The 25795-nt window shown below is 46.9% G+C and overlaps 1 protein-coding gene across 1 annotated transcript in view; it reads left to right on the top strand.

The window, feature by feature from the left end:
• The window catches only part of LIPC (lipase C, hepatic type), a 166983-nt gene that overhangs the window by 134845 nt on the left and 6343 nt on the right, over positions 1-25795 (top strand). Inside the window, exons 3-8 of the mRNA XM_052646971.1 lie at positions 2241-2428; positions 6653-6835; positions 7609-7726; positions 10413-10646; positions 13479-13724; positions 25237-25354. Coding sequence (XP_052502931.1) covers positions 2241-2428; positions 6653-6835; positions 7609-7726; positions 10413-10646; positions 13479-13724; positions 25237-25354 — 1087 coding nt within the window. The remainder of the gene's footprint in view (positions 1-2240; positions 2429-6652; positions 6836-7608; positions 7727-10412; positions 10647-13478; positions 13725-25236; positions 25355-25795) is intronic.

Here is a 25795-nt window from a genome sequence, read left to right as displayed (position 1 = left end):
TTGACCTTAGGATCAGCGGACCAGCAAGGTGCTGGCAGCAGAGGTGGTAATTACCTCTGGCTAGAGGAGAAGGCTTCCTGGAGGGGGTGACGTTTGAGCACCACTGTAACAGATGGGCCAGAGTTCACAGAGGAACAGCAGAGAGGGAAGTGAGAGTGTAAAGCTGCAGGGAAGTGAAATGGCAAGGGGGGAACTGCAGGCAGCCTGGGACAGCAGGAGAGCGTAAAGAGGGGAGAATTTGAGGGATCAGGGTTGTCATTCAGGTGATGGCCTTGGCTGCAATACCAAGAATCTTAAAGTCACTGACGGGTATGATAGTCACTTCTCTTCTAGAAAGAGTCTTTGAGCAGCAGTGGGAGGGAGGGAGGTGAGAGTAAAAATAGAGAGACCATTTAGGAAGCTGTGGCAATAAACCAAGCAAGAAACAGTGTGCACCTGAGCTAAGGCACTGGCTTCTAGGGATATTTGGGAACCTGAAGCTTTGGACTGATTAAATAGCTGCTAAAATAGTGTAAGATGACACCCTGGCTTCTGACGTGGACGCCAGGGGAGTAGTACATGCAAAGAGATGCGAGCACCATCTGGGATTACACTTGCATGAATGAGGACAAGCTCAGACAGTCTGTGAACTTGGGAAAGCCTCTCTCAGTGCCAGAAATTTTCTTCATTATCTCAGAGAAGTTACTCAGATTCTCCCTCACTTCTCCTTTTAATAAAATATGATGCATTTCATTCTGTCATCATTGTGAAAAATCATTGCCCTTTGCTGGGAATTAATAACCTTTCAAATTAATAACCTTTGGGTAGGAAAATTGGTTTCATTAATACCTCTCCTTGCTCTTTGTGTTTCATCATCTTTCTGTCCTGCTGTCCCCGGAAACCAAAAGCCCAAGACTTATTGTTTGAGAAGCCTGAATGACTTTGTGCTCGGAAGGAATGATCAGGGTTCTCAGTAACTGGGCTGAACTGAGTTCACTGACCAAAACTGTTGGTATGGCCTTGTGTTCACCCCTCAGCCACAGGGGAGGCCCCCTCGGCTGGTAGGGGCTGTGGGAGCATCCTCCCGGGCTCTTGGTCTGATTCCTGATCTTGGCAGAAGAGATGTCACTCTTCCTGGGGTGCCACACCTTGGGACCACGGCCCCTCCCTCAGGCTCCACTCCGCTCCTGATCACAGGGTTGTGTCTCTGACCAACACCATGGTCTTGACAGATGTTGGGAGACTGCTCACCCTCCACAAAGTGGCTCAGAGTCAGGGTGAGGCTCCCCCAAAAGAGAAGCTAGAAGGCCTTTCAGGAAAACAACAGAAGGTATAATCTTAAAAACAGTCTTTTTCTCCCTACCTCACCCTCCCACAATTTTTGAAAGATTCCAAATGGATATTTATTTATCTTTTTCTACTGAAAAAATCTTTAGTAGCATCTTATCGTCTAGAGCATAAAGCCTCAGTGTCTCGAGGGCCCATAAACTCTGGCTGCCCATTCTTCTGCCTCCTTATACCCACAAGGTCTCCTGACTCTGAGCCCTTCCTCAGCTGTTCCCTCTCAGAAAGCTCCTTTCACCCAACCATACAGACACACAACCCCTCATTCAACTCTCCAGGCCAGCATCAGCATCACTCCCCCTGAAAAGCCCTCCCTGAAAGCCGCTCCCCCTCAGCACAATTCATCACTCCCTTTGTAGTCCTCCCCACTCCCATCCTATCTGGTCCGTACAAGACTACATGTGAGGACGGGGTGAGCCACATTAGAGCATGCATCGTGCCATCTAACTAAGATGCTCTCTGTGCTATCTCCCTGGCATAGGGATGTGGGGAATTGGAGTCAGAGATACTGGGTCCAAAATCCTGCCACTTATTGGCATCGTGACTTGGGGTGAAACAGTTATCCTCTCTGAACTCAGTCCCAGTTGCTTCTGCCATCTTCCCACTGACATAGAGCTAGTCTGGAGTCTGACTGGCTGATCTCATGGTCACTGGGATGGCAGGATGGAGGATTTGGACCTCTCCATCTCTGTGTGGGGTCCTCCTAGGTCACCGTCCATCATCTCCCAGGAAAGGAATGGCCACTGTGCTGGAAATAAAATGCTCCTTGGGTTCCCCAAAGCCACAGCCCGTGCCTACCTCCAGCACCTTGCAGTAACCTTATTGCCTAGTGCTCTTAGAAACTTTGGGGTTGTCCCAGAACTGGCAAAGGTGGAACAGATGCCAGGTGAAGCATTGTCCCCAATTTTATCTTCCAGAGTCATTTGGAAGGAGATCTCGAGCTGCTGAAACAAACAAAATATCACAGGAGACAAGAACCAGATTTCTGCTCTTTAGAGGAGAAACCGATAAGGGCTGTCCGATTCGGCTCAATCACTCAGACACGTTACAGCGGTGTGGCTTCAACTCCTCGCTGCCGCTGGTGATGATAGTCCACGGGTGGTTGGTAGGAAGTGCTGACATGCTTTTTTCTCTCTGCTTTTACTTTTTTTTTTCCCTCCCTAGTGTGTTCAATTTTAATAAAGAGATAGGGAGCTGGTGATAACAACTCCATGCATAATATTTGTAAAGTACATTCTAATTTTCCAAGTGCTTCCCCACACATTATCTCATTGATTATCTCAATTTCATGAGTAAGCAGGGCAGGGGACGTATAATTATCTCCACATTTCATATAATAAAATGTGGCTCAAAGAGGTCACACAGCACATAAGCACCCATAAGAGACTGCAGTTCATGAAGGTGAATCTGCATGTTTCCCAAGAGCTGATAGGAAGCCAGAAGACACAGTCTCCCAACGAGATGTTCTGTCTGTAAGGGTTAAGTTCAGCTGCAGATAACAGAATCCCAGATTAGCAGTAGTTCAGATACAACTGAAGTTTGTTTGTTTGTTTTTCCATTTCATACAACAGTCCCGTTGTATGTCATCCAAAACTAGTAAAGAGCTTTAGTCAGTGAAGTCCTCAAGTGCCCAGCTCATTCCCTGCTCACTATAGTGCCATCCTTAGAGTATGGTCCTCATCCTCATAATCCAAGATAGCAGCTAGAGCACTAGCTATCACATCTGCATCCCAGGTAGCACGAGGTAGTAAAAGATATACACACACAAAAAAGTCCAAAAGTAGGATTGTTTAAAAACAGCTATATTGAGGTATTATTTGAAACCATACAATTTGTCCACTGGCTTTTGGTATACAAGTGTGTTTTTTTAGGTTAGCTTCCCAGAAGCATCTTTGAAATGCTTCCAATTACATCCATTGGCCATACCTAGATGGAAAGGTGGCTGAGATATGTATCCTCTTAGAGAAAGTGTAGCTTTTCAGTGATGCTAAAATTCTATTACTGTGGAAGAAGGGGGAAAAGAATATTGTGGGCAATGATTGAAGTCAAACAAATGTTTCCGAGAAGAAATTCTGCCTAACTGGTTTCTAGGCCACCCACAATTTGAAGCTTGGTTCACACTGTGAAACCTGCAGAGATTTGGGGTCTATTTCATGACTTGAAAACCTTTCCCTACCATCTCTTTGAAAACTACTCTTGAGACCCCAGCCATCCTACCTTAGAGAGAAAAATGAGCCCATCTGCCCACCACCAGTCTTTCAACATGTATTCACTCATACCCTCCACACGAACAAAACAGACCCCACACCTGGCCTCATGGGGTAGTGCAAAGCACATGATGCCATGTGGGTATAGCCACAAGGTGGGGTGTCTGCTATTGCCATCCCAGAAAAGCACAGGGGCTCTTGTAGGCTGCCAGCACCTTCCTCCTGGAAAATCCCATGGACAGAGGAGCCTGGTAGGCTGCAGTCCATGGGCTCGCTAGGAGTCGGACACGACTGAGCGACTTCACTTTCACTTTTCACTTTCATGCATTGGAGAAGGAAATGGCAACCCACTCCACTGTTCTTGCCTAGAGAATCCCAGGGACAGGGGAGCCTGGTGCGCTGCCGTCTATGGGGTCGCACAGAGTCGGACACAACTGAAGCAACTTAGCAGCAGCAGCATCCTAGGGCTTCCTAGGTGGCGCTAGTGGTAAAGAACCCACCTGCCAACGCAGGAGACATAAGAAACGTGGGTTCAATTCCTGGGTCGGGAAGATCCCCTGGAGGAGGGCACGGCAACCCACTCCAGTATTCTTGCCTGGAGAATCCCATGGACAGAGGAGCCTGGTGGGCTACAGTCCATTGGGTCACAGAGAGTCTGACATGACTGAAGTGATTTAGCACACAAGCACGCATCCTAGGGAAAAAGGGCAGGGATTCCACCACAGCACAGGGATGGCAGTGAGGGTGGTAAAGGCTTGCCTGCCCCTAGAAAAGAGACCTAATACAGATGCCCTGTAGGAACTCGGCCCTTTACATTAGTCGTCAGCTCACTTAACCCTCACAGCTCCCTACATGACCACTTGAGTTAGTCTCATCGCTTAGATGAAGAAACTGCAGCCCAGAGGGGTCAAGCAGCAACCATGGGCACACAGCCCTCAGTGGACAGAAATCCAGAACCAGAACCCTCATGCTCCAAAGCCCACAAACCTTTGTCATGGATGGACTTGACAGGGGCCCCATCACACTGCAACCTGCTCACAGCAACCTCTCTCCAGCTGAGCCAGGAGCTCCATCCCTATTCCCTTAAGGAAAGCATGGAATTGGAGCCAGAGGGTAGCACCCTGAGATGAAACCCATCTTAAAAGGAACTAAAGATCAGACGTGGAGGGAATTGACTGACAGTCCAGTGGTTAGGACTCGGCGCTTTCACTGTGATGGCCCAGGTTCAATCCCTGGTCGGGGAACTAAGATCTCCCAAGCCATGTAGCCCAGTCAAACAAAAAAGATCAGGCATGGAAAGCTTTCCCATGGGAACAGAGTAGATGAGGGGGGATTGGAAGGCGAGCCATTGTAAGGGAAGAACATGCCATCTTTCCTGTCGTAAGGGAACTTCCCTTACAAGAGAAGAAAAGAAAAGAAACTGGGAAGGAGGGAAAACAGGCAGAGCAAAGCTTTGGACAGAACAGAGCTGTGGACTTGATGCCTGACTTGAGGTGGGAACTTGAGTTGAGAGCCTCAAAGTAAGGCAGGTTGCACACGGCAGAACAGGCATTCCCCCTCTGACCCTGCCCCTACCACCAGGCTCCCTACCTCCCCCTCACCTCTGCTTGCAGCTCCTCCCACAGGCCATGTGATTTCTCTCCTTTAGGCCTTAACACAGGCTGTGCCTTCTGCCAAGTGTGTCCTTTGTCTTATCTTCTGCTGGACAGGATCCATACTGTTGAATATATTAGGAGCTCTAAAAATCTTTGTTAACTGAATTAATGGCTGACTAAATATTTTGTTCACAAACATGAAGACAGCAGGGTCCTCTCACTGTGATCCTTTTACTAGAATGAGTTCTCTGTTTTCAAAATCTTGTGCAAACTGAAGTACATCTACTGTTGCTAATAACAATAATACCAACAACGGCTGTTGTAACCGCCATGCACTGAGTCCTCACTGTGTTCCAGGCACTGTTCTAGGTGCTTTATGTCTATTCATTCATCTCATCTTCACAACAATCCTGGAAGGAGGACACTATTATTACCCCCATTTTCCCAACAAGGAAACGGGGCCACTGACCAGTTATATAACTTGCCCAAGGTCACCCTGCTAGTAACTAGGAGAGTCTAGCTTTGAACCCAAGATGCTACGTCCACATAGAAGGTCCTAGGTGGACATTTATTAAATTAAAGCATCTTACTCATGAGCCAGACCATCAGTACTGCTGTCCAGCTTCACTCCTGTTTTCATATCTTCGATTACACCTGACTCTTCCCCTCTTCCCAGACAGGTCACACTGCCCTTTTGAGATTGTGCACCTGTGCACATGATTTCCTCTACCTGGAATCCCCTAGACACCCCCTCTGCCCCCAACCACCTCCATACTTACCTGCCCACCTGATTCTCCCCTGTGAATTCCTATTTATCCTTCAAGACCAAACACAAACATCTTTGCTCTGTGAACCCTCAGGCGTGTCCTGCAAACTGGCTCTCAACCAGGTACATGCACAGAATGATTCTCCAGAATCAATCAACTTGATCATTATGAGTTCCTACTATGTTCCAGCTCATGGTGCTAGTCCCTCCAGAGCAAGCAGAACACGGTGGGTGGGGACAGAGTAAGCGATTGAGGTGTGACTCAGAGCAGCAGCTGCACAGGCCTCCCAGAGGAGGTAGCATGGGAGCTGACCCTCAAAGGACAGGCCGTCTTTCAGACCCCATCTACAAAGACTTATATCGTTTTAAGGCTTGGAAAGTCCTAAAATAGAGAATGTTAAGACAATGGTTCTCGCTTGAGGGATGGGACATTTGGAATGTCCAGAGACATTTCTGGTTTTCACAGCTTGGGGTTTTGGGGGGGGCGGTTAAGGGGTGCCGCTGGCATCTCGTGGGTGGAGGCAGAGATGCTGCTCAATGTCCTACCATGCATAGGACAGCCCCCACAACAAAGAAATGTCTGGTACCAAATGACAGCAGTGCTGAGAAGCCCCAAGTTAAGCCCTTTCTCTTGGAGAGAAAGACCCAGAATGAGCCCAGAGTTGGAGAAGGGAAGAGATGGGCAAGAAAAAAGAGGGAGCTTGTCCAGGGCTCCCTCCTCTCTCCCCGGGAGGCTGATGATACTGTGGGCCCACCCTCAGGTGGACGGCATACTGGAAGATTGGGTCTGGGAGATGGTAGCCGCACTGAAGTCTCAGCTGGCCCAGCCAGTGAACGTGGGGCTGGCAGAATGGGTCACCCTGGCTCACAACCACTACACCACTGCCGTCCGCAACACTCGCCTCGTTGGCCAGGAGATCGCAGCTCTTCTCCAGTGGCTGCAGGTGAGACCTGCCCCGACCTCTCTTCTCTCCTCTCTCTTCCCCTCCCTTCCTCCAAGACTGAGTGAATTAGGCTGGTCTCCTACAGCAGCCAAGACAGGACGCCACTTCCGCTAGGCTCACAGGAATAGGAAGGCACAAGAAAGAGACCAGACCCCAGGGCTCTCTCGGATGCCTCCTTGAAGCCCTGTCTTGTAGAATCATCTATTCCTATTACGCTCATCTCCTTGTATGTGCTAGGGTATCTAAACACACCTTGTAAACTATAAAACTCCCATATGCATGGGTGAGATCACTCCTGCAAGGGATTCATGTCCAGGTAAAGGCGTGCAGGGGGCTTCCTTAGTAGCTCAGTGGTAAATAACCCACCTGCAATGTAGGAGACACAGGTTCCATCCCTGGGTCAGAAAGATCCCCTGGAGAAATAAATGGCAACCCACTCCAGTATTCTTGCCTAGAGAATCCCATGGACAGAGGAGCCTGGCGGGCTACAGTCCATGCGGTCTCAGAGAGTCAGACACAACTGAGCGACTCAACAGCAACAACAGAGATGGGCAGACAAGAGGTAGCGTCACCAGGCAGGGGCCCAGGCTAGCTGAGCCTGAGCGGAAGCAGGACGGAGTCAGCAAGATGAGAAAACATTTTGGATCCTGAATAGGAATTAAGCATCTCACTTGTGGTGCAAAGAACAGAGAGCCAGAGCAGGCTGGACCCACGAAAGGCTTTTATCCAGGCAGCTCTCCCCCTCCTGCAACCATCTCACCACTGTCTTCCAGGAATCTGTTCAATTTTCTCCAAGCCATGTTCATCTAATTGGGTACAGCCTGGGTGCACATGTCTCAGGATTCGCTGGCAGTTACATGAGCAGAAAGCACAAGATTGGAAGAATTACAGGTAACCATGCTGATAACTAACAACTATAATCTCCACGACTGCACGGGGGCGTAGAGCAGGGACCTGCTTTTCCAACAGGCTCATAATTAACACACCCCCGGCTTCCTTCGAGCTGTATTAGAGTTCACAGGAGGACTTGTAGCACTATTTATTTCAAACATGACCGCTGTCATAGACTGCTGTTCCCCGAGAATTTAGAGCAAATCACTGCCTTTCCTCAAACAAATGCCTCTCACAGTCATGCCAAATAGGACCTAAAAGGTACACTTTCTCTACACTTTTGTAATAGGAAAGAGTTTATTTTCCAACCTATAGTTTTAAAATCCCAATGTGAATTAAAGAATGACAGCTATAATAATATCGTATACTAATGCATATACATGGAATCTAGAAAAGTGGTACTGATGAAGCTATTTGCAGGGCAGGAGGAAAGGCGCAGACATGGAGAATGGACGGACTTGTGGACACAGTGGGGAGAGGAAGGGTGGGAGGAACTGAGAGAGTAGCACTGACATGCATACACTACCACGTGTGAAACAGAGAGCTAGCAGGAAGCTGCTGTAGAGCACAGTGAGCTCAGCTGGGCACTCCGTGTTGACCTAGAGGGGTGGGGTGGAGGGTGGGAGGGAGTTTTAAGAGGGAGGGGATACATGTGTACACATAGCTGATTCACTTCATCGTACAACAGAAACCAACACAACATTGTAAAGCAATTATCCTCCAACTAAAAATAAATTTAGAAAAAAAAAGGAACGACAGCCTTACATTTCCTGTGACAGCCACGTTTGTATCTCTGTTTCCACTTTAATGAAACACGTGGATCCTACGCTGGGGCCCATCTGGATTGGGGGAGGGATCCCAGCACCAAAAACCCCAAGCTCTATGCCAGCTTGGAAATACCCTGAGATACCTAGGAAGAGCTGATGACGCACAAGAAGGCCTTTCCTAGCAGGCTGCCCAGACACCCACCTCATCCTCCCCACCCATACTCACCCGTCCCTGCTGCTGACCCGGAGTCACATTCAGAAGAACAGGCCTGATGAGATAACTCCTCAGCCCAGTCTCGGAGGCCCACTGATTCCTACAGGGTGAAACTTTGGAGGCCTAGACAAGGCCCTTCCCAGTGTAGTGTCCCCAAGTCTCTCCAACATCTCCTCACCCTGCTCCCTTCTTGTGGCTCCAGACTTTCACGACACTATATTTTTCTCCACTCTACTACAAACATGCCATGGCCTCTTGCTCCTTGGGGCCTTTGTAATCACTACTCCCTTTGCCTAGAATACCAAACCTTAGTCTACCTGCCAAATGCCTACTCATCCTTCAAGACCCAGCAGCCTAAAATAATATTTCACAATTTAAAACAGTCTGAACAAAACTTAAGATGAATAGAGTTGCTGTGACCTTTTATTTTATCAAGAACGAACACTTTTGGCAACTGCTATCTACTGTGACCATTCCTTCATAAAAGAAAAGATTTATTTTAGCATTGAGAAAAGATAAGGATGATGGCAGACATTTAAATGAAGCCAGTCTGTCATGGTGAGAATTTATTTTCCTTTTTTTTTTTTCCATCTCATTGGTGACTGGGGAGGCCTGATCATGGATCAATACGTGGTGCCCTCCATGATTTAACCCTCAAGAGGCTGGGAGTGAACAGACGTCCCATAAGCTCTTATCACAGAAGGGCAGTGAGGCCCTTCACAGACAAACCAGGCCTAGAAGGATAAGTCAGAACTGCAGAGAGGCAGCACTGGACCCAGGACCCTCTCCACGCTGGCTGGTGTCACAGGCCACATCAGGCGTTATTAGCCAGGCCCACACACATCAGAAGTGACAGGACAGCTGACTACTCTGCCGTCATCTCATAGTCAGCCTGATGAAGAAAGAAATATAAACCACAGCCTTCACGTGTAACTACCGCTGAGGGTCGGAGAGCAGGGACTGTCATGACCCCATGTCAATTCCTTCATCCCCACCGAGGATAGAAGCCAGGCCTGATACAGGTCAACAAAGGGTCCTCCAGAAAAGGTAAAGGAAGAAAGACAGACAAAACTCCTTGAGTGCATAAATACTCGCCAACTATAGTCTGCCAGAGACTGCCACTTGTCTCATGCAAACATATCTGTCACTTAAGGACAGAGCTGTGAGCAATCCTATTTGCTCATGACATTTTCCCCAGAGAACAGTAATGTCCCAAGGCTGTTCTGAACATTCCAATGAAATGACATTAGTGTAGAGAGAAAGCCAGCTTGTTTAGGAAAATTATTGACAACAAGCAGGCAAATAAATTCTTTCTTTGATGGGTAGGTTAGAACTACTTACAATAACACAGTGGTTTTTTGTATGCAAACAGATGCTCTCGAAAGTAGCTTGAAAGGTACTTAAAACTGATTTGCTTAAATAAATCAAGCATTCCCTTATAACCTCATTTCTACCACTGGATATTTCCTGCAAACCTCTTTTCCCCATAGATAATAACCAGCCTGTGTCCGATTTTAAGCACCATGAATTACTTTAATGTTACTGCAAAAAAGTCATGGCAAGATTTTCTAGAGAAAGATTATGCCCTAGGATTTTCCTCTTCCTGCTAGCTCATGAATGTGCAATAACATCAGAAAGCTAAAAAGAGCCTTTCTCCCTGCCTCCTCTTGCTCCAATTTGATCCTTCCCGTTGCTTTCCTCTTAGGGCTGGATGCTGCAGGCCCTTTGTTTGAAAAAGCCTCCCTCAGTGACCGGCTTTCACCAGATGATGCCAATTTTGTGGACGCCATTCACACCTTTACCTGGGAGCACATGGGCCTGAGTGTGGGCATCAAACAGCCCATAGCACACTATGACTTCTACCCCAATGGGGGTTCCTACCAGCCTGGATGCCACTTCCTAGAGCTCTACAAACATTTCGCCAAGCATGGCTTAAATGGTGAGAAAGAGACATAGCCTATGATGGCTTACACTCCCCACAGTTGGTGTGGCCTCTGGATCCAGGGGAATCCAATCTGTGAGATTTGGGGAAGAGTTTGGCAAGGATGGGGCTCAAAGTGAATGGTCACCTAGTCCATGCAGAGAGAGGGCTTGTGTGAGTGGGAAAGGGTGCTGTTTCCCAGGCAAGACCTTCCTCTTCACAGACAGTGGTTGCTGAAGCTCAGACACAGAGGATGAGCTGAGGGCACATCCAGGAATTCCCACTTCTCATCTCCACTCATCATACCCAGCCAAGTCTCTCCTGGGGTATCAGCCCTTCTGAAAATTGAGCCCTGCTGCCTGTGGTCATTCCTCTTTCTCCAGAAGCTTCCTCATTCAAGGGGGGCCTCTATTCTGGCCCCATGCTAATCCACTTAATAGATCATGGCTTCTTGGTCTCCCAAGTATGAGGTTTAATCAGCTGACCGCACGGGACATTCATTACTGAGATTCTTCTATTTCAAAGTTCAGCTCTAAATAGGTCCTTGTAACTTCCTTGGGACTTTGTCTCAGTGCAGAAAATGACTGTGGCATTATCTGGGTTGTGTTTTCCCCCTTCTCTCTCAAACCCTAAAACCAAAACATTAACATGAACCTTGATAACAGGCCCTGGATTAAAGAACAAAAATGTGAGCAAAAACCATACATTTCATAAGCATTCCAAGTTTCTCTTTATTATAAAATAATATCCTGATTAAGACCTGCCAACTCACTCTAAGCCAACTGGAGACCCCCAGCCCACCCCTACTTACCACCTTCTCCCAATCATTTGAAAACTGAGCTGAGCACACACTATCTTGTGTTTCCTTATCCACCTTCATGTCTCCTGTATCCGAATGACCTTCACATTCGACATTATCTCATCTTGGCTGGACTCCCAGCCTTTCACCAGCCTGAGAACTTTCTGGGAATTTCCCCTTATCATTCCTTAACATCTCTCTCCGATCACTGCCCTCTAGTCAGCAGCGGTCCCTGGTGATCAGCCAGCTCTCTTCCCAGATCTACACCCTCCCTAAGGTCAACACAGACCCCTAGATGCTGTTCATTAACTGATCACCTGGTGAATGCCTCTGCCCAATTACTACCATTTTCTATTTTGTGCTAAACTTCAGAATGATGGGACCAAGTATATTTATTTAGCTTGCCCACCTTAGGGTGGTTTTTCTCCATTTCCTTTACCCTTATATTTGAAAGTGACCCCATTCTGGGGTGAATGTGTTGACATGGTCAGTTGATAACTGCTTTACCATCCTCACCACCTCCTGGCTAGGTGAGCTTGCATGAGTTAGAGACTGTCTTTGAAACTCAGTTTTCTCACTTGTAAGAGCTGCCTTGAGGAGCTGTGGTGAATATTCAGGGAAGGTACTCAGTAGTACCTGCCTCATAGCGGGTGCTCAACAAATAGAGCCGCTTGTGACCAGGAATGGAGATGACTAATCCTGGGGAAAAATATTTGGCTAAGCTACCTGGGGTCCACTTTCACAGGAAGTTCTTGTCGTACCTTGCGGTGGTTCAACACTCCTAGAGAACACTAAAGATTAAGATTTGGAGACCCCCAAACAACCTCCCCTCCCCCCAAAATGTCAAAATCCTTAGTATAGAAACCTCCTAAACTTGTTTTGGCTTAGGTCCATTCAGACCTGGTCACTGGAGCACGTCCTTCTCGAAGCAAATCCCCATGCTAGTCGTCCAGGTCAGTTACATTGAGCAGGCTATGGCTGCTCCGGGACATGGTCGGGGAGGCCTCAGCTCTTACCAGACCAGTAGTCTAGTCCCAAGAGTGCTTGGGCACTGGCTTAGCCAGCTTTATTAAGAAAAGAGGCATTCCAGGGACTTCCCTGGAAGTCGAGTGGTTAAGACTCCCCGCTTCCGCTGCAGGGAGAATGAGTTCCATCCCTGGTCCAGGAACTAAGACCCCACATGCTGTGGGGCAACTGAGCCTGTGCATCACACTGCTGAAGAAACCAACACACCCTAGATCCTGTGCTCCACAGTAAGAGAAGCCACCACAATGAGACGCCTGTGCACCACAAAGAGAAAGTAGACCCCGCTCTCTGAAACCAGAGAAAGGCTGTGTGCAGCAACAAAGATCCAGCACAGCCAAAAATAAAATAATTGTTTTAATTAAATAAATAAAAAGAGGCATTCACACAAGCCTGTTCTGCCAACTCACCCTTAGAGCATCAGCAGTTGTGCATTTTTAACTGTTTGGGACTAAAATATTTCCAAAATGAATTACAATTTATTTCCAGAAGAATTGCTTAAAGAGAACTTTCCTGGTAGCTCAGATGGTGAAGAAGCTGTCTGCAACGCAGGAGACCTGGGTTGGATCAATGGGTCAGGAAGATCTCCTGGAGGAGGGAACGGCAACCCACTCCAGTATTCTTGCCTGGAGAATTCCATGGACAGAGAAGCCTGGCGGGCTACAGTCCATGGGGTCCCAAAGAGTCAGGCATGACTGGGTGATTCACACACACATACACACACACTGGCTTAAAGAACTCAGTATTTTCTTAGTGACTCAGGGCTCCTATTAAAACACCTACCGTAACATACAGAATGCCCTCAGCAGCCCTTCAGAGCCTGGGATTATGCCCCTACAGTAAGTGCCTGCAAAGGGTCTACTTTTTGTGTAGTTTTCCGACAGCTATGCCACCCACTGTAGTCAGTGGGCTGACCTCTGACCTCAGCGCTCCCGTCCTCCTTCCTGAGATGGTGCTACCCTGCACTGAGAAGCAAGGTGATCTTCCAGATTAAGGGATGATAACGTCCTTCTTGCCCTGTGTTCCAGCCATCACCCAGACCGTCAAATGTGCCCACGAGCGGTCAGTGCACCTCTTCATCGACTCCTTGCTGCACGCTGACATGCAGAGCACGGCCTATCTGTGCAGGGACATGGACACCTTCAGCCAAGGCCTGTGTCTGAGCTGCAAGAAGGGTCGTTGCAACACACTGGGCTATCACACCCGCCAGGAGTGGCAAAGCAAGAAGAGCAAGAGCCTCTTCCTGGTGACTCAAGCCCAGTCCCCGTTCAAAGGTGAGTGCAGGGGAGCCTTCACAAGGGCAGAATGCAGCCGCTTGTCTGAAGGTTCACAAGTTCTCCGGAGTCTTTTCCTGGAGCTACTGCTGGATCTGCTGTTTGCACAGATTCCAGACCAGGATGATGACACATGCCTCTCTCTTTCCCCAAGAATGTGGCCTCCTCGCTGACAAGTGCTAGAGGAGAAAGCCTGATACTTTCTGGAACAGTCCTTTGGTTGGCTGCTCTCTTCATCCATTTTCATGGTCCCCTAGCATTGTTGCAGGAAGGGGGACCCCTTCCAGGACCAGAGAGTGGTCTCTTTTCTAACACTCAGAAATGAATTGTCCGAGCTGATAAAGCAAGAGACTTTATTGGGAAGGGGCACCCAGGCAGAGAGCAAGAGAGTAAGGGAACCCAGGAGGACTGCTCTTCCATGTGGCTCGACATCTCAGGTTTAAAGGTGATGGGATTAGCTTCCAGGTTGTCTGGCCAATCATTCTGACTCAGGGTCCTTCCTGGTGGCACACGCATTGCTCAGCCAAAATGGATTTCAGCAAGGAAGATTCTGGAATGTGGTAGGACACAGGGTGTCTCCTTTTGACCTTTCCAGAACTCTTCCAGGTGGTGGTAGCTTGTTAGTTCCACATTCCTTACCAGGACCTCCTGTGGTAAAATCACCCTTGCAAGTGATTACTATGGTGCCTGAACAGGATGGGCGGTTTCAGTCAGTGTGTTTCCGCTAAAGTTAGATCCGGAAGGCCTGGATCACCAGGTTTCATTGTACAGGGCCTTGGAAGCTTCTCCAAACCCAGACTAGAACCCAGTGCTTTCATCTCTCCTCATGGCTTCCAGGAAAAACCTGGGCTCCAGACTACATTTGTGGTTCCCCATTTCTTCCTAAATTTTAATCAGCTTATCTTACAAGACATCATTGTCTTATTGAGGCCCTCCCTAGAAGAAGTTCTGCTTCTCAGCCTCAGGGGAGAAAGTGAGCCCCTTCTGCTTGCCAGGTTGAACTGGAGGTCAGAAAAAGGGCTGTGGCCATGATTTGGGCTGAAGCCAGCAGAGACATACTTCACTGAAACCTAAATCCTCCTGGAGGGAACAAGCCGACATCTGTTGCCATTAACATTTCTGCCTAATCCTTAAAACAGCTCGGGAGTGATTTAGCATCTTACTGTTCACAGCACTGGCTCATGGCCCTGGGAGGAGCCCAGTGCCTTTTGATTGTTACTCTGCATATATCTGTAGCTACAGAAGGTGAAAGCCCTCAGCACCGCTTTGCATTTGCACAGCGTTTTACACAAAAACATTTGGTGCAGCCGCAGACTCCTCATGGTGCCCACAACAGCCAGGCGAGGTCCACAGGTTCGGTTAGCCTGGAAGGAGGCTTAGAACCCAGGTCCCTCTGACTCCCAGGCTGGCATTCCTTTCATTAGCACACTCCCAAGTTCAAGCTCCCACGCACAGGATTCTTTTGTTTATCTGAACTTTTGCTCTCCAGCCAGATTGCCCTTCTGTGCAGCCTAGGAATGACAGAAATCTGTTTGAGCAGCGAATAGCTTCTGAGAGCAGAAGAGTGAGGGCAGGATCTTTCTTGCCTGAGGGGCAGAGGGTCCCTTCAGCTGTCCTTCCTGGAGGAGTGGAGGAGCCTGAGGCACCCAGAGCAGGTGAGGGAATTTGGAAGGCCTCCTGATTCAAGGAGATCCCCCGATCCAGGCTGCCAGTTAGACACTCATTTCAGTTAACCAACTCCTCTTTCAAATGGCAGTGCAGCCTGGAGTGATTAAGCCTCTCAGATAATCGCATTTCACTGGATCTACTCTAATCCTGGAATGTTAGCATTTCAAGAAACTGTTTAATTCCACATTTCCCAGACAAGGAAACAAAGGCCCAGATAAGAGAAAATCATTTGCCCAGGGACACAAGAGGAACTCTTAGCAGAGCCAGCATTTAGACCCAGGCCATCCCCTGGAGGAGGCTATGGCAACCCACTCCAGTATTCTTGCCTGGAAAATCCCAAGGACAGAGGATCCTGGTGGGCTACAGTCCATGGGGTTGCAAAGAGTCAGACAAGACTGAGCAACTGAGCACTCCCAACAATTAGTCAAGTGGTTTTATCTCAGTAACCTGCCCATGGTCTGTCTATGGGGTTGAGGGAAGGAGGAGAGGTGGGGAAGGGTCTTGCTTTCTCCTTGAGATCAGCTGGAAAGAGACAGGGTCATTTTTCACTTTCCTGGGCAGGGCTGTGCATCTGAAGTGAGGGACTGGGTCCTGCTGGAGGACTTCTACTGGGGGCATGGAGATAGGGTCGGGAGGTGAGAGAGTCAAGAGAAGGAAGAGGGGAGGGAAGAGTAGCTGCCACAAGCTGGGCTGAGTTTTTCCCTTGCCAAGGAGTCAGATGCCTGATCACCACACACGGCTGGTATGAACTCAAAGGAACCCTTTTCTTATGAAGGAGAACCAAGGAATCACATTAGGGCAGCACTATCCCACACAGCAGTTGCCAAAACCACTGTGCCAGGCCTTCACTCCTTCTTCAAGCATAATATGAGCCAGGGTCGGCAGAGGCCCTCCTTCAGGGGGGCTCAGGGGAGACCAACCCTCTCCTACGCTCTGTGCACAGGTGCTATCTATCCCAAGAAGACAGAAGAGGAGTCCCCTGGAGGCAGCACTTGAGTCTTTCTCACCAGCTGCTCATCTTGCTCCAGGGATACCCAGGGAAAATACGGAGTTGGGACTGTGAGATAAGACTGCCTGAACCAAACCCCGAGCCCCAACGAGATTCCAGGGATGAGCTGCAGCCTGCACCACACCCTCCCCTCCCCTGGGCCCTCCAAATTCTCCCCAGATCCACCTCAGCCCTTCCAGCCCTAATCTGCTCAGCCTAATTTCACTTGCTGGCAGGGAGCACAGCCCTTCGGCCACATCAGGTACCCTGGGTACAGCTGGAAATTATGCCTAGATGAGACTCCCACCCATGTGAAAGCCGCTGCTCCTGGGGTGCCGCAGCTTGTATATTGCTTCCACTCGTACACGCTTAGTCGTGTCCAACTCTGTGCAACCCCATGGTCTGTAGCCCACCAGGCTCCTCTGTCCAGGGGATTTCTCAGGCAAGAATATTGGAGTGGGTTGCCATTTCCTACTCCAGGGGCTATCTTCCAGACCCAGGGATTGAACCCATGTCTCCTGCATCGACAGGTGGATTCTTTACCACTGTGCCCTCTGTAATGTACACTAGCCATATGTGGCTATTTAAATCACTTAAAATTAAACCCTTGAAGCCTCAGTCATACTAGCCGCCTTTCAAATGCTCAACTGTGTGCCTGCCATATCAGAGAGTACAAGAATAGACCATTTCCATCATCTAGAAAGTTCTATTGATAGTGCTGACATCAAGTCTTTAATCTAGGCCCCATAACTGCTCCCCTCCTCAGCCACCATGCCATGATCATTGTGACTTGGGCTCCCAAAGTCTATTTCAGTGACCACCTCCAGCCTTTGATGAGTACTTATAGATTCATAAAGGAACAAACTGGCCCATCCCTGGTTACAGAGCATCCACAAGCCACATTTTTCAAGAACATCTAATTGTACTATATACTTCAGTGCAGGGTCTGGCTGGGCAAGATAAACATTGCCTCCTGATTGTAGTTGCAGAAAGGATGACTAACTTGGTCCTCATTCCTCTGGCTCCCAAGATATTTTGACAAAACCATCAAAGGATCTATTTTCTACAACCATACGCCAGAATTCGGGTAAACATGGAAGAGGACAGCAGGAGCAGAAAAAGAATTGGAAAACAGTCGTTGAGGAAAACGAGGCAATTTATCGCCCACTTCCAAACTCACCCTCTTGGAAGGAAATTTTGCTAGTTTGGGAGCTTTTTTTTTTTTTTTTTTAAAGAGAAGGAGGAGGGAAACAAACCTGTATGTAGTCCTGCTAGCAAGCACCTTATCTAATTTAATCCTCACAGCAACTGGAGGTGGTAATGGGTGGAAGAGAAGGAAGCAGCACTCAGGGGAGCTTACTAGGTTCAGGCACTACGCTGGATGTGTTGCATAAATTATTTCATTTATTATTTAATCCTCACAACAACCTACAGACAGAGAGAGACGGAGATGGAAGTGGGGAGACTGATATTGCCTAATTTTCCAACAGATAAATTGAGATTCAGTGAGGCTAAATCACCTCCCCAAAGTCACCCAGCTTATAAGGAGCAAATGTTATGTTGAAAACTTGTACCCTGGTGCTGAATCGAATCTCAGACAGAGTTTTGGGTGAAGTAGAAAAGAAGAACTTTATTGCTTTGCCAGGCAAAGGGGGCCACAGCTGGCTAATGCCCTCAAAACTGTGTGTCCAAACTGGGGCAAGAAAGTGAGTTTTATAGTAACTGTTCAAAAAGGGTATGATCAGCTCATGGACATTCTTCTTCTTCTGGGTTGCTGGTGAGGTAAGTGGGAGTCAGCATCATCAACCAGTTGCTCTGGGGTCTACATGCTGTGGGCAGCATACCATTGTTATAACTTCTTCCACCTGGGGTGGGTTTCCAGTATCTGCAAAATGGGTAAAGGATACTGTGGTGTATATCCCTTGATGGGGAAACAGGACCTTGCCCCCAAGGCCGCACTATTGTTTCTCCTGACCGTTAGTTTCTCCATGGTGTCGAATCCCTTCCCTCCCCTAATTAGCAACTGCTTGAATCTGCCCGTTGGAACTCAGGGAAGTTCATGGAGGCTGAATGAAGGCTGTTTCCTATAATCAAAGAAATGGGGGACACAGAAAGCCCTTGTGCCCAGGAGCCCCACAGGGCCCTGCACAGTATCAAACGCAATGTTTGACCCCAGATCTCCCCCGTTCCATGGCCTTCGCTCCTTTCACCACACATGGCCTAAGCATTAGGACTGAGACCAGTTCTCTCAGTATTATAAACAGCTCATTCCTGAGACATAGTAGTCCATCATACCTCCTCTCTTCCCTGTCCTCCTCCTGCCTGTACTTTCTCCCTGCTCTCTGGGCCCAGCCAGCCAGTGAGAATTCGCACCAGCTAATGAGAGCACTCTTCTCTTCTGGACATATGTATACCTATGGCTGATTCATGTTGATGTATGGCAGAAACTAACACAATATTGTAAAGCAATTATCCTTCAATTAAAAATGGATGAATTGAAAAAAAAATGCTATCTTAAACTAAAATCAGAAAAACAAAAAAGCCCATTTCTCTTCTTCCCTTGAATCTGTTCTAAGTTCATTCAGCCAGCCCCTGCTAGTGCTGGCTAGTCATGCATTAATCCCTGCTTAAGACCATCGTTTCAATTTCATGCTTTTCAGCCTCCCTCTCGGGTTCATATGAGATTTAGGAACAAGACCTTAGTGCTGCAAGAGAACACAAGATCTCATTCTTACCATCTCCATGAGAGAAAAATCTATACATTCAAAAAAAACGACCTCTCTGCAAAGAGAGTCATAATATCTCCCAAAGCCACTATCTAATGATTCAGAATATTTTCCGTGAGAGCAAAAAAAAAAAGAAAAAAAATTTGCTTTTTTATAAATTTCCATCACCTGGTGCCCATAGTGGCTACCTTGTAAAAAGAAACTTATTTTTTTTGTTAAGTGGCACCAGTGGGGTCCACATGAAACTAGGATCCAGGGTTTCTAGGGTATCTGAACCCTAAGGGGCGATCTGGTGAGGAGACTCTCCAGAGGCCTCGTATCTCTACCCCGGGTGGACTTTGCCTGATCTCGTCCAAGGTTAATGGGCTATTTCATGTTTTGCACCGTTAAGTCCTGAAATAACTTCTGCCTGGACTGAGGAACACGTTGTGCTCCCTGCAGTCACAGGATCAAAAGCATTACCCTGAAATCATTTTTTAAAATCCTTATTAAACATGCCATAAGGTAAAGTGAGCAAAAATTATTCATGCTTTTTTCCTTAATCGTTAGAACAGCATCATTGTCCTGGGGTGTGGTGGAAAATAAAAGGCAAATGGTCTTTTTTTCTCTTTTTTTAAGGAAAAACACAAAATCCAAAATAAGAACAATTGGTTCTAAACATAAAAGTCTCTTATATATTGAAAAAAATAATTTCAATATTTCTCACCAAAAGTGGCTTTCCTAGTGCAGGGCAAACGGAATTCCTTGTGCTGTCATTGTGTGACGGGTTTGGGCATCATGTTTCTGCAGACGTGGGTGCCCATGTTTCTGCACGTCTGTGACCTCCACGATTTACACAGTCTTGATGGTTCTGACCTCCTGCATAAGTCCTGCCCCAGGGAGACACCGCAGGGCACAGATAATTCTCATCCATAGGATGTAAGAGCTAACAGGACCTTTGCAATCATCAAAGCCAATCCCTTCCTTCAGAATCTTGGGGAACCATGACATCTCAGATATGGAAATTGGTCTCTTCCTACTCACATTTTAAGACCAAAGGAAGACAAAAACCCATCTCCAGTGCAGGGACATGAAACATTTATCCCTGCCCCAGGGGCTGGACATTTAGCAGACCAGCAACTGCGAAGAAGCCGCAACAGTGATAGCCCAGGATGGATGTCAGTGGATCAGACCCTGCAGGCACTTTGTTTCGGTGGCTTCACAGGAGGCAGGTTTAGACTGCAGCTTTTCTTCAGGGCTGTTGGCTGTTTGCTTTCAAAGGGAAGATTCAGCTTGCCAGAACCAGAATCCCAGGACACAGTGGGAAGGGCCTTTTGGAATCAGACAGACACCTGGGTTCAAAGTCGGCTCCACTTCTAACTACCTGAGTCACTTGGACTCCTCCCCAAATCTCTGCTTTGCTGTTGTTTAGTCTCTAAGTCATGTCCATCTCTCTGCAACCCCCTGGACTGTAACTAGCCAGGCTCCTCTGTCCGTGGGATTTCCCAGGCAAGAATACTAAAGTGGGTTGTCATTTCCTTCTCCAGGGGATCTTCTTGACACAAGGATCGAAACTGCATCTCCTGCAATGGCAGGAGGATTCTTTACCTAGTGAGACACCAGTGAATCGCAAATCTCTGCTTCCTTATCTGTAATTCATTGGGATCACTGACACCCTACCTCTCTGGGTCTCAGCAGTAAACAGGAGTCTACTCACCTGAGTCAGCTAAAGAGAGCAGGCAGAACTCCTTAGAGAAGGTGGGTGATATTAAGGAAAGCAACATGGGGTGTTGATGCACCTCAAATCTAACAACAGGGTACTCGGAGAAGCGAAGAGAAGGAATAGCCGAAGAGAATGTAAGCTGTGGAGGAGAAGCTACTGACAGCAGCTCATCAGGGAGAGCAGTTACTACGGTCAGGCTTCAAAGCAGGAGGGAGCAGAGAAATACCCTGAGCTCTCTCTGCTCTGCCCTGATCTCCTGCTGGCGCGTCCTCAGTGGGTCAGTGTGAACCAGAAGCCATCCAATAAGGAAGCCGGGAGATGAGACTCTGGGGCTCACATCCTGGGGTCCAGAACTGGGTAGAGAGTGGACCAGGGCAGCAGGGGCAGGTGTAGAAAATGCAGTCTCACTGTATTATCCTCATTTAGTCTGGAGGACAAAAATAATGTATGCAAAGCACTTAGTATAGGGCATCCCTGGTGGCTCAGCGGTAAAGAATCCACCTGTCAATGCAGGAGATGTGGGTTCGATCCCTGGGTTGGGAAGATCCCCTGGAGAAGGAAATGGCAACCCACTGCAGTATTCTTGCCTGGGAAGTCCCATGGACAGAGGAGACTGGTGGGTTACAGTCCAGGGCGTTGCAAAGAGTCAGACACGACTTAGCGACTCAACAACAACAAAAAGCACTTAGTATGTAGCCTGATGTTTAGTAGGATCTCAGCAAGTGGAAGCAATATTCTGATCAGTCCTATTCACAATTAGGCTCCTTAATGTAACATGTGTTCTGCCTTGTTTTCACACAAAAAGCCCCAGAAGCACTCCTTACATTCCCAATGTTTGCTGTGAATCACGGAGGTTCAAGTGTTAACATGACCCCAACACTGCCCTCAAGGAGAGAAGATCCTGGACATTGATGCCCATGAGACTGGATAGGAGGTGACAAGGGTCACAGAAGTGACTCTGCTTCCCAGCTGCAAGCCCCTCTAAGGCCAGGACCACAGCTTCTGGTTCTGTGATCTTGCTTAATACTTAAAAAATTTTTTCTTTTTCCAGGAAGAGTCTAATTAGAATACATGCTCATTGCAGAAAATGTGGAACTTGCAGAAAATCACAAAAAAGATAATAAAAATCACTTCTCTCCCCTCCCCAGAGATAATCACTTAATATTTTTGCAAATCTCCCTCCTTCTGTGCATTCTGTTTTATTAGAATTAGTCTCATGTTAGATGTACAATGTGTATCCTGATGGCTGGTTGGGGTTTTTTTCCCCCACTTCTTTCATAAGCATTGAAACCATTCCAAAAATATCTTTTAATCACTTCATAAGAGTAAATCACATGTTTGGGAATATGAACTTGGAATCAGCAGACTAAAGTCTAATTGCAGCTTTGCTAGTTCATAGCTGCACGACAATGGACAAGTTACTTAAATTTCCTGAGCTTCAGCTTCTTCATTTGTAAAATGATGCAAATGGAGGTTAAAGTAGGCATCTTACAAAGTTGTAGAAAAGAGAAATGAAATAATTTTGAGAAACAATAGTTCAGTGTCTGGAACAAAACAAAGAGCTAAATGGTAATTATAATAATTGTCCTTATTAGTCCATAGTCATTTCTCTATTGGTGAATATTTAGGGTGTTTTAAATTTATTTTTAATTAAAAATTCTGTTACGATGTCTTTGAACTTCAACCTCTTTCCACACATGAACATTTTCCTTAGGGTATATAAAGCTATTGGTCCTGGGTATAAACATTTAAAAGTTCAAGTTCTGGAGTCAGGGGGCCTGGACTTACATCATAGCTATGCTACTTACTAGCTGTGTGATACTGGAAAAATCACTTAACCTCTCTGTGCTTCAGTTTCCTCTTCTCTTACATGAAATAATAATAGTATCACCGGTCATAAGGATTAAACGAGATAAAAATACAAAGTGCCAGGCACAGGTAAACAAAATAAATGTTAGTCAATGTATTACCATGCATACAGCCAGTTACACTGTTTTATTCATTTATACCCAGCAGCTTTTAGCACTGGGCTGGGTAGTAGATTTCTAATGAATACATATTAAACTGGTTGCTATGAGTTCCTTGCATACTCTGGAAGATTCTCTGTCTCCTTGTTTGGGAATTAACTAGAGACCAGTTCTCTCATGTCATCCTGTCCACACTCTACCCCACACCCCCAATGTCTTGTCTCGATTTTTTTGTGTCATTTCAACTTATGAGACTATTTACTTGTTACAGAGTTCCCTAGACAGACCCCCAAATAGCATAAGATCTCTCCAGAGGCTTCTGCGATGATAGACCAGAGTCTCTTTCTCCACCACTGTCACTCAAGGGTTTAGGGACCTTCCTGGGGTCCCTCGCTCCTTCTCTTATTTCTCGCCCACAGCCTCACAGTCTTGAGAGCATCTAACTATTTTATTCCAGGCTGGAGTATTTGAGCACCTATTATGCAGAGGACTGCAGCCAATCCACTGCAAAACCCAAACGGGAAAACAGGCTTATGCCAAAGGTTAGAGTCGTGTAAATAACTCAGAAACCCAGCAATACAGGCACAGCAGAACCCTGCAGCTGATGTGTTGGCAATGTGCCATTAGCCACCGCTGCTGCCAGGTCTGTGTATAGCTACCAACCTCCAGTGGAAATGTACCATTTGGGAGTAAGTAGATTGATTCATGAGGATGGTGAATTTCCACATGCTGAGTGCATGGAATGGATAACCAAGTGGTTAGTTCCATGATCTATGCTTTCCAGGAAGAATTCTACAACAAAGCTTAGAACTCTGACTTTGAATTCTCTGGGGTGATTTCCATCTTCCTAATGTTCAGACACATCCTGATATTCCCAAACAAATGGTCAGTTCATGCATCCCACACATGTTTATTAAGCAACGACTATGTGCAAGCACTGTATCAGGATTAGTAGATTAATCATTATCTAGAACAGAAAAAGCAAATGACAAGTAATCATATATCCCCTATCCTTTGCCCAAGGCAGACAGCAGTCCTCCTAAGAGCCTAGACATGGTCTCACAGCCCATCTCAACATAGGGCCCCAGGCAGTCCTACCAATCAAGTTGACATGCCATATTAAGCCTGTTTAAGCTAAAGTGCTACTTAGAGAATATGGAGACAACAAGATAAAGAAGTCATCAGCAGCCAAGCAGCCATCAGTTATTTGGAAATGAGGTGGGATAATTTTGGAAACAGCCCCACACCTGGTTGATGTAACAGTGCAGGCTGAGCAAGGCAATTGTTCCAGGCCATGAGCACAGACTCTGCTATGTGACCCTGAGCAGGTCACTTCGCCTCTCTAGCCCTGGTTTTGTTCTTTATAAAATGAGGCTGATAGTACTTCCCTGATATTCAGTGGTAAAGCACCTGCCTACAATGCAGGGGACATGGGTTTGATCCCTGCTCCAGGAAGATTCCACATTCCTCAGAGCAACTAAACCCAGGCACCACAACTCCCGAACCTGTACACCTAGAGAATGTGCCCCTCAACAAGAGAAGCTAGCGAAATGAGAAACCATTCACTGCAACAAAGAGTGGCCCCCCACTCCCCGCAACTAGAGAAAGTCCATGTGCAGCAACAAAGACCCAGTGCAACAAAAAATAAATAAAAATGTTTTAAATGAGGCTGATAATAGCAATATCCTCCGCATAGGGTCATTATGATGAGTAATTGAGATGATGCCATGTGAAATGTTTAACACCACCTGTCTGATAGTAATTTGCTTTTATTAGCTAAATATAGGCTATATTTAGGTAAAGAAGAATAAAATTAATTTCCCTATTCCAAACAACACAGAAGGACATTCTGGACACTTGAAAAGATAGGACAATTTTAGGTCCAGGTACTAGAACTCGTTGTCTTATTTCTATCAGGAAATGTGCTGTTGAACCCCACAAAACCAGTTTCCAAGCCCCAGAAGGCAGAGATGTGGTCATCAGGGCATATTTCTTGGCTGTTGTTCTGTCCCACACTAAAACTAACACCATCAAATTTACAGGCAAAAGTGAAAATAGCAGTGTGTTCTCTTGCTTTTGTCAGTGGCCTCAAAGGCAGTCTATCCTTTCATTTACAAATGGGGACTCTTGCTAAATACATGGAATAGTGCAACAGAACTTCATGTAGAAATTAGTGAGAATACCAACTATACTCTTATTTTGCCTTTTTTTTTTTTGCTGGATAATACTTATTATATTACAAACATAAGTCCTCTTAAACATTAAAGAAATTCAGAGAAGGAAAAAAAGGAAAATAAAAAAACATTCGGAATTCCACCACCCAGAAAACAAAACTGGGGTATCTATTCATCCATACTTTTCTCTCTGCTTTCTTAAATTTTAAAAAATACAAGATTTTTTATTTTAAAAATTTCTGCTTATGTTGTCTTTCTCTCTCCCTCGCCATCCCACCTCCCTCTAGTTTATCATTACCAGTTCAAGATTCGGTTCATCAACCAAACTGAGAACCCTGTAGAACCGACTTTCACCGTGTCATTCCTCGGAACAAGAGGGGAGAGGCAGAAGATCCCCATCACTCTGTGAGTATGAGATACAGCCCCGTCCGTGGTGAGGACAGGCTTAGTTTTCTCACAGCGTCTGGATGGACTCTCCTTTCCAAGGGTCGGGCCAGGCACAGCTTACTTTTCTCAGCCCAGTATGAGTGTCCCAAACACCCTGTCAGATGGGACGTCCGCCCGAGCTCAGCACCTTGTCACGCCTCTTCGGCCTCGCCCAGTCCCAAAATTACTTTATGTTGCTGCCACGTGGGTTTGTGATGGGCCTGAAGCGACAGGGACTGAATGGAGAGGGGAACCAGAGGCGGCCAGTCTAGGAGGAGAGCTGGGAGCAGGCGCAGGACACCTTCCTGTCCCCAGGAAGACCCTGAGCACCTTGCCAGTGAGTCCCGAAAACCGTAACCCGGAAATAAAACTGGTCTCATTCAACTTGGCACGAATTCTCCATTCAGTCAGCCTGCACTG

The sequence above is a fragment of the Budorcas taxicolor genome, chromosome 10, assembly GCF_023091745.1.
Source record: "Budorcas taxicolor isolate Tak-1 chromosome 10, Takin1.1, whole genome shotgun sequence".
Classification (NCBI taxonomy): domain Eukaryota; kingdom Metazoa; phylum Chordata; class Mammalia; order Artiodactyla; family Bovidae; genus Budorcas; species Budorcas taxicolor.
The sequence above is the reverse complement of the archived record's forward strand: the minus strand, read 5'-3'. Positions and strand labels throughout refer to the sequence as shown.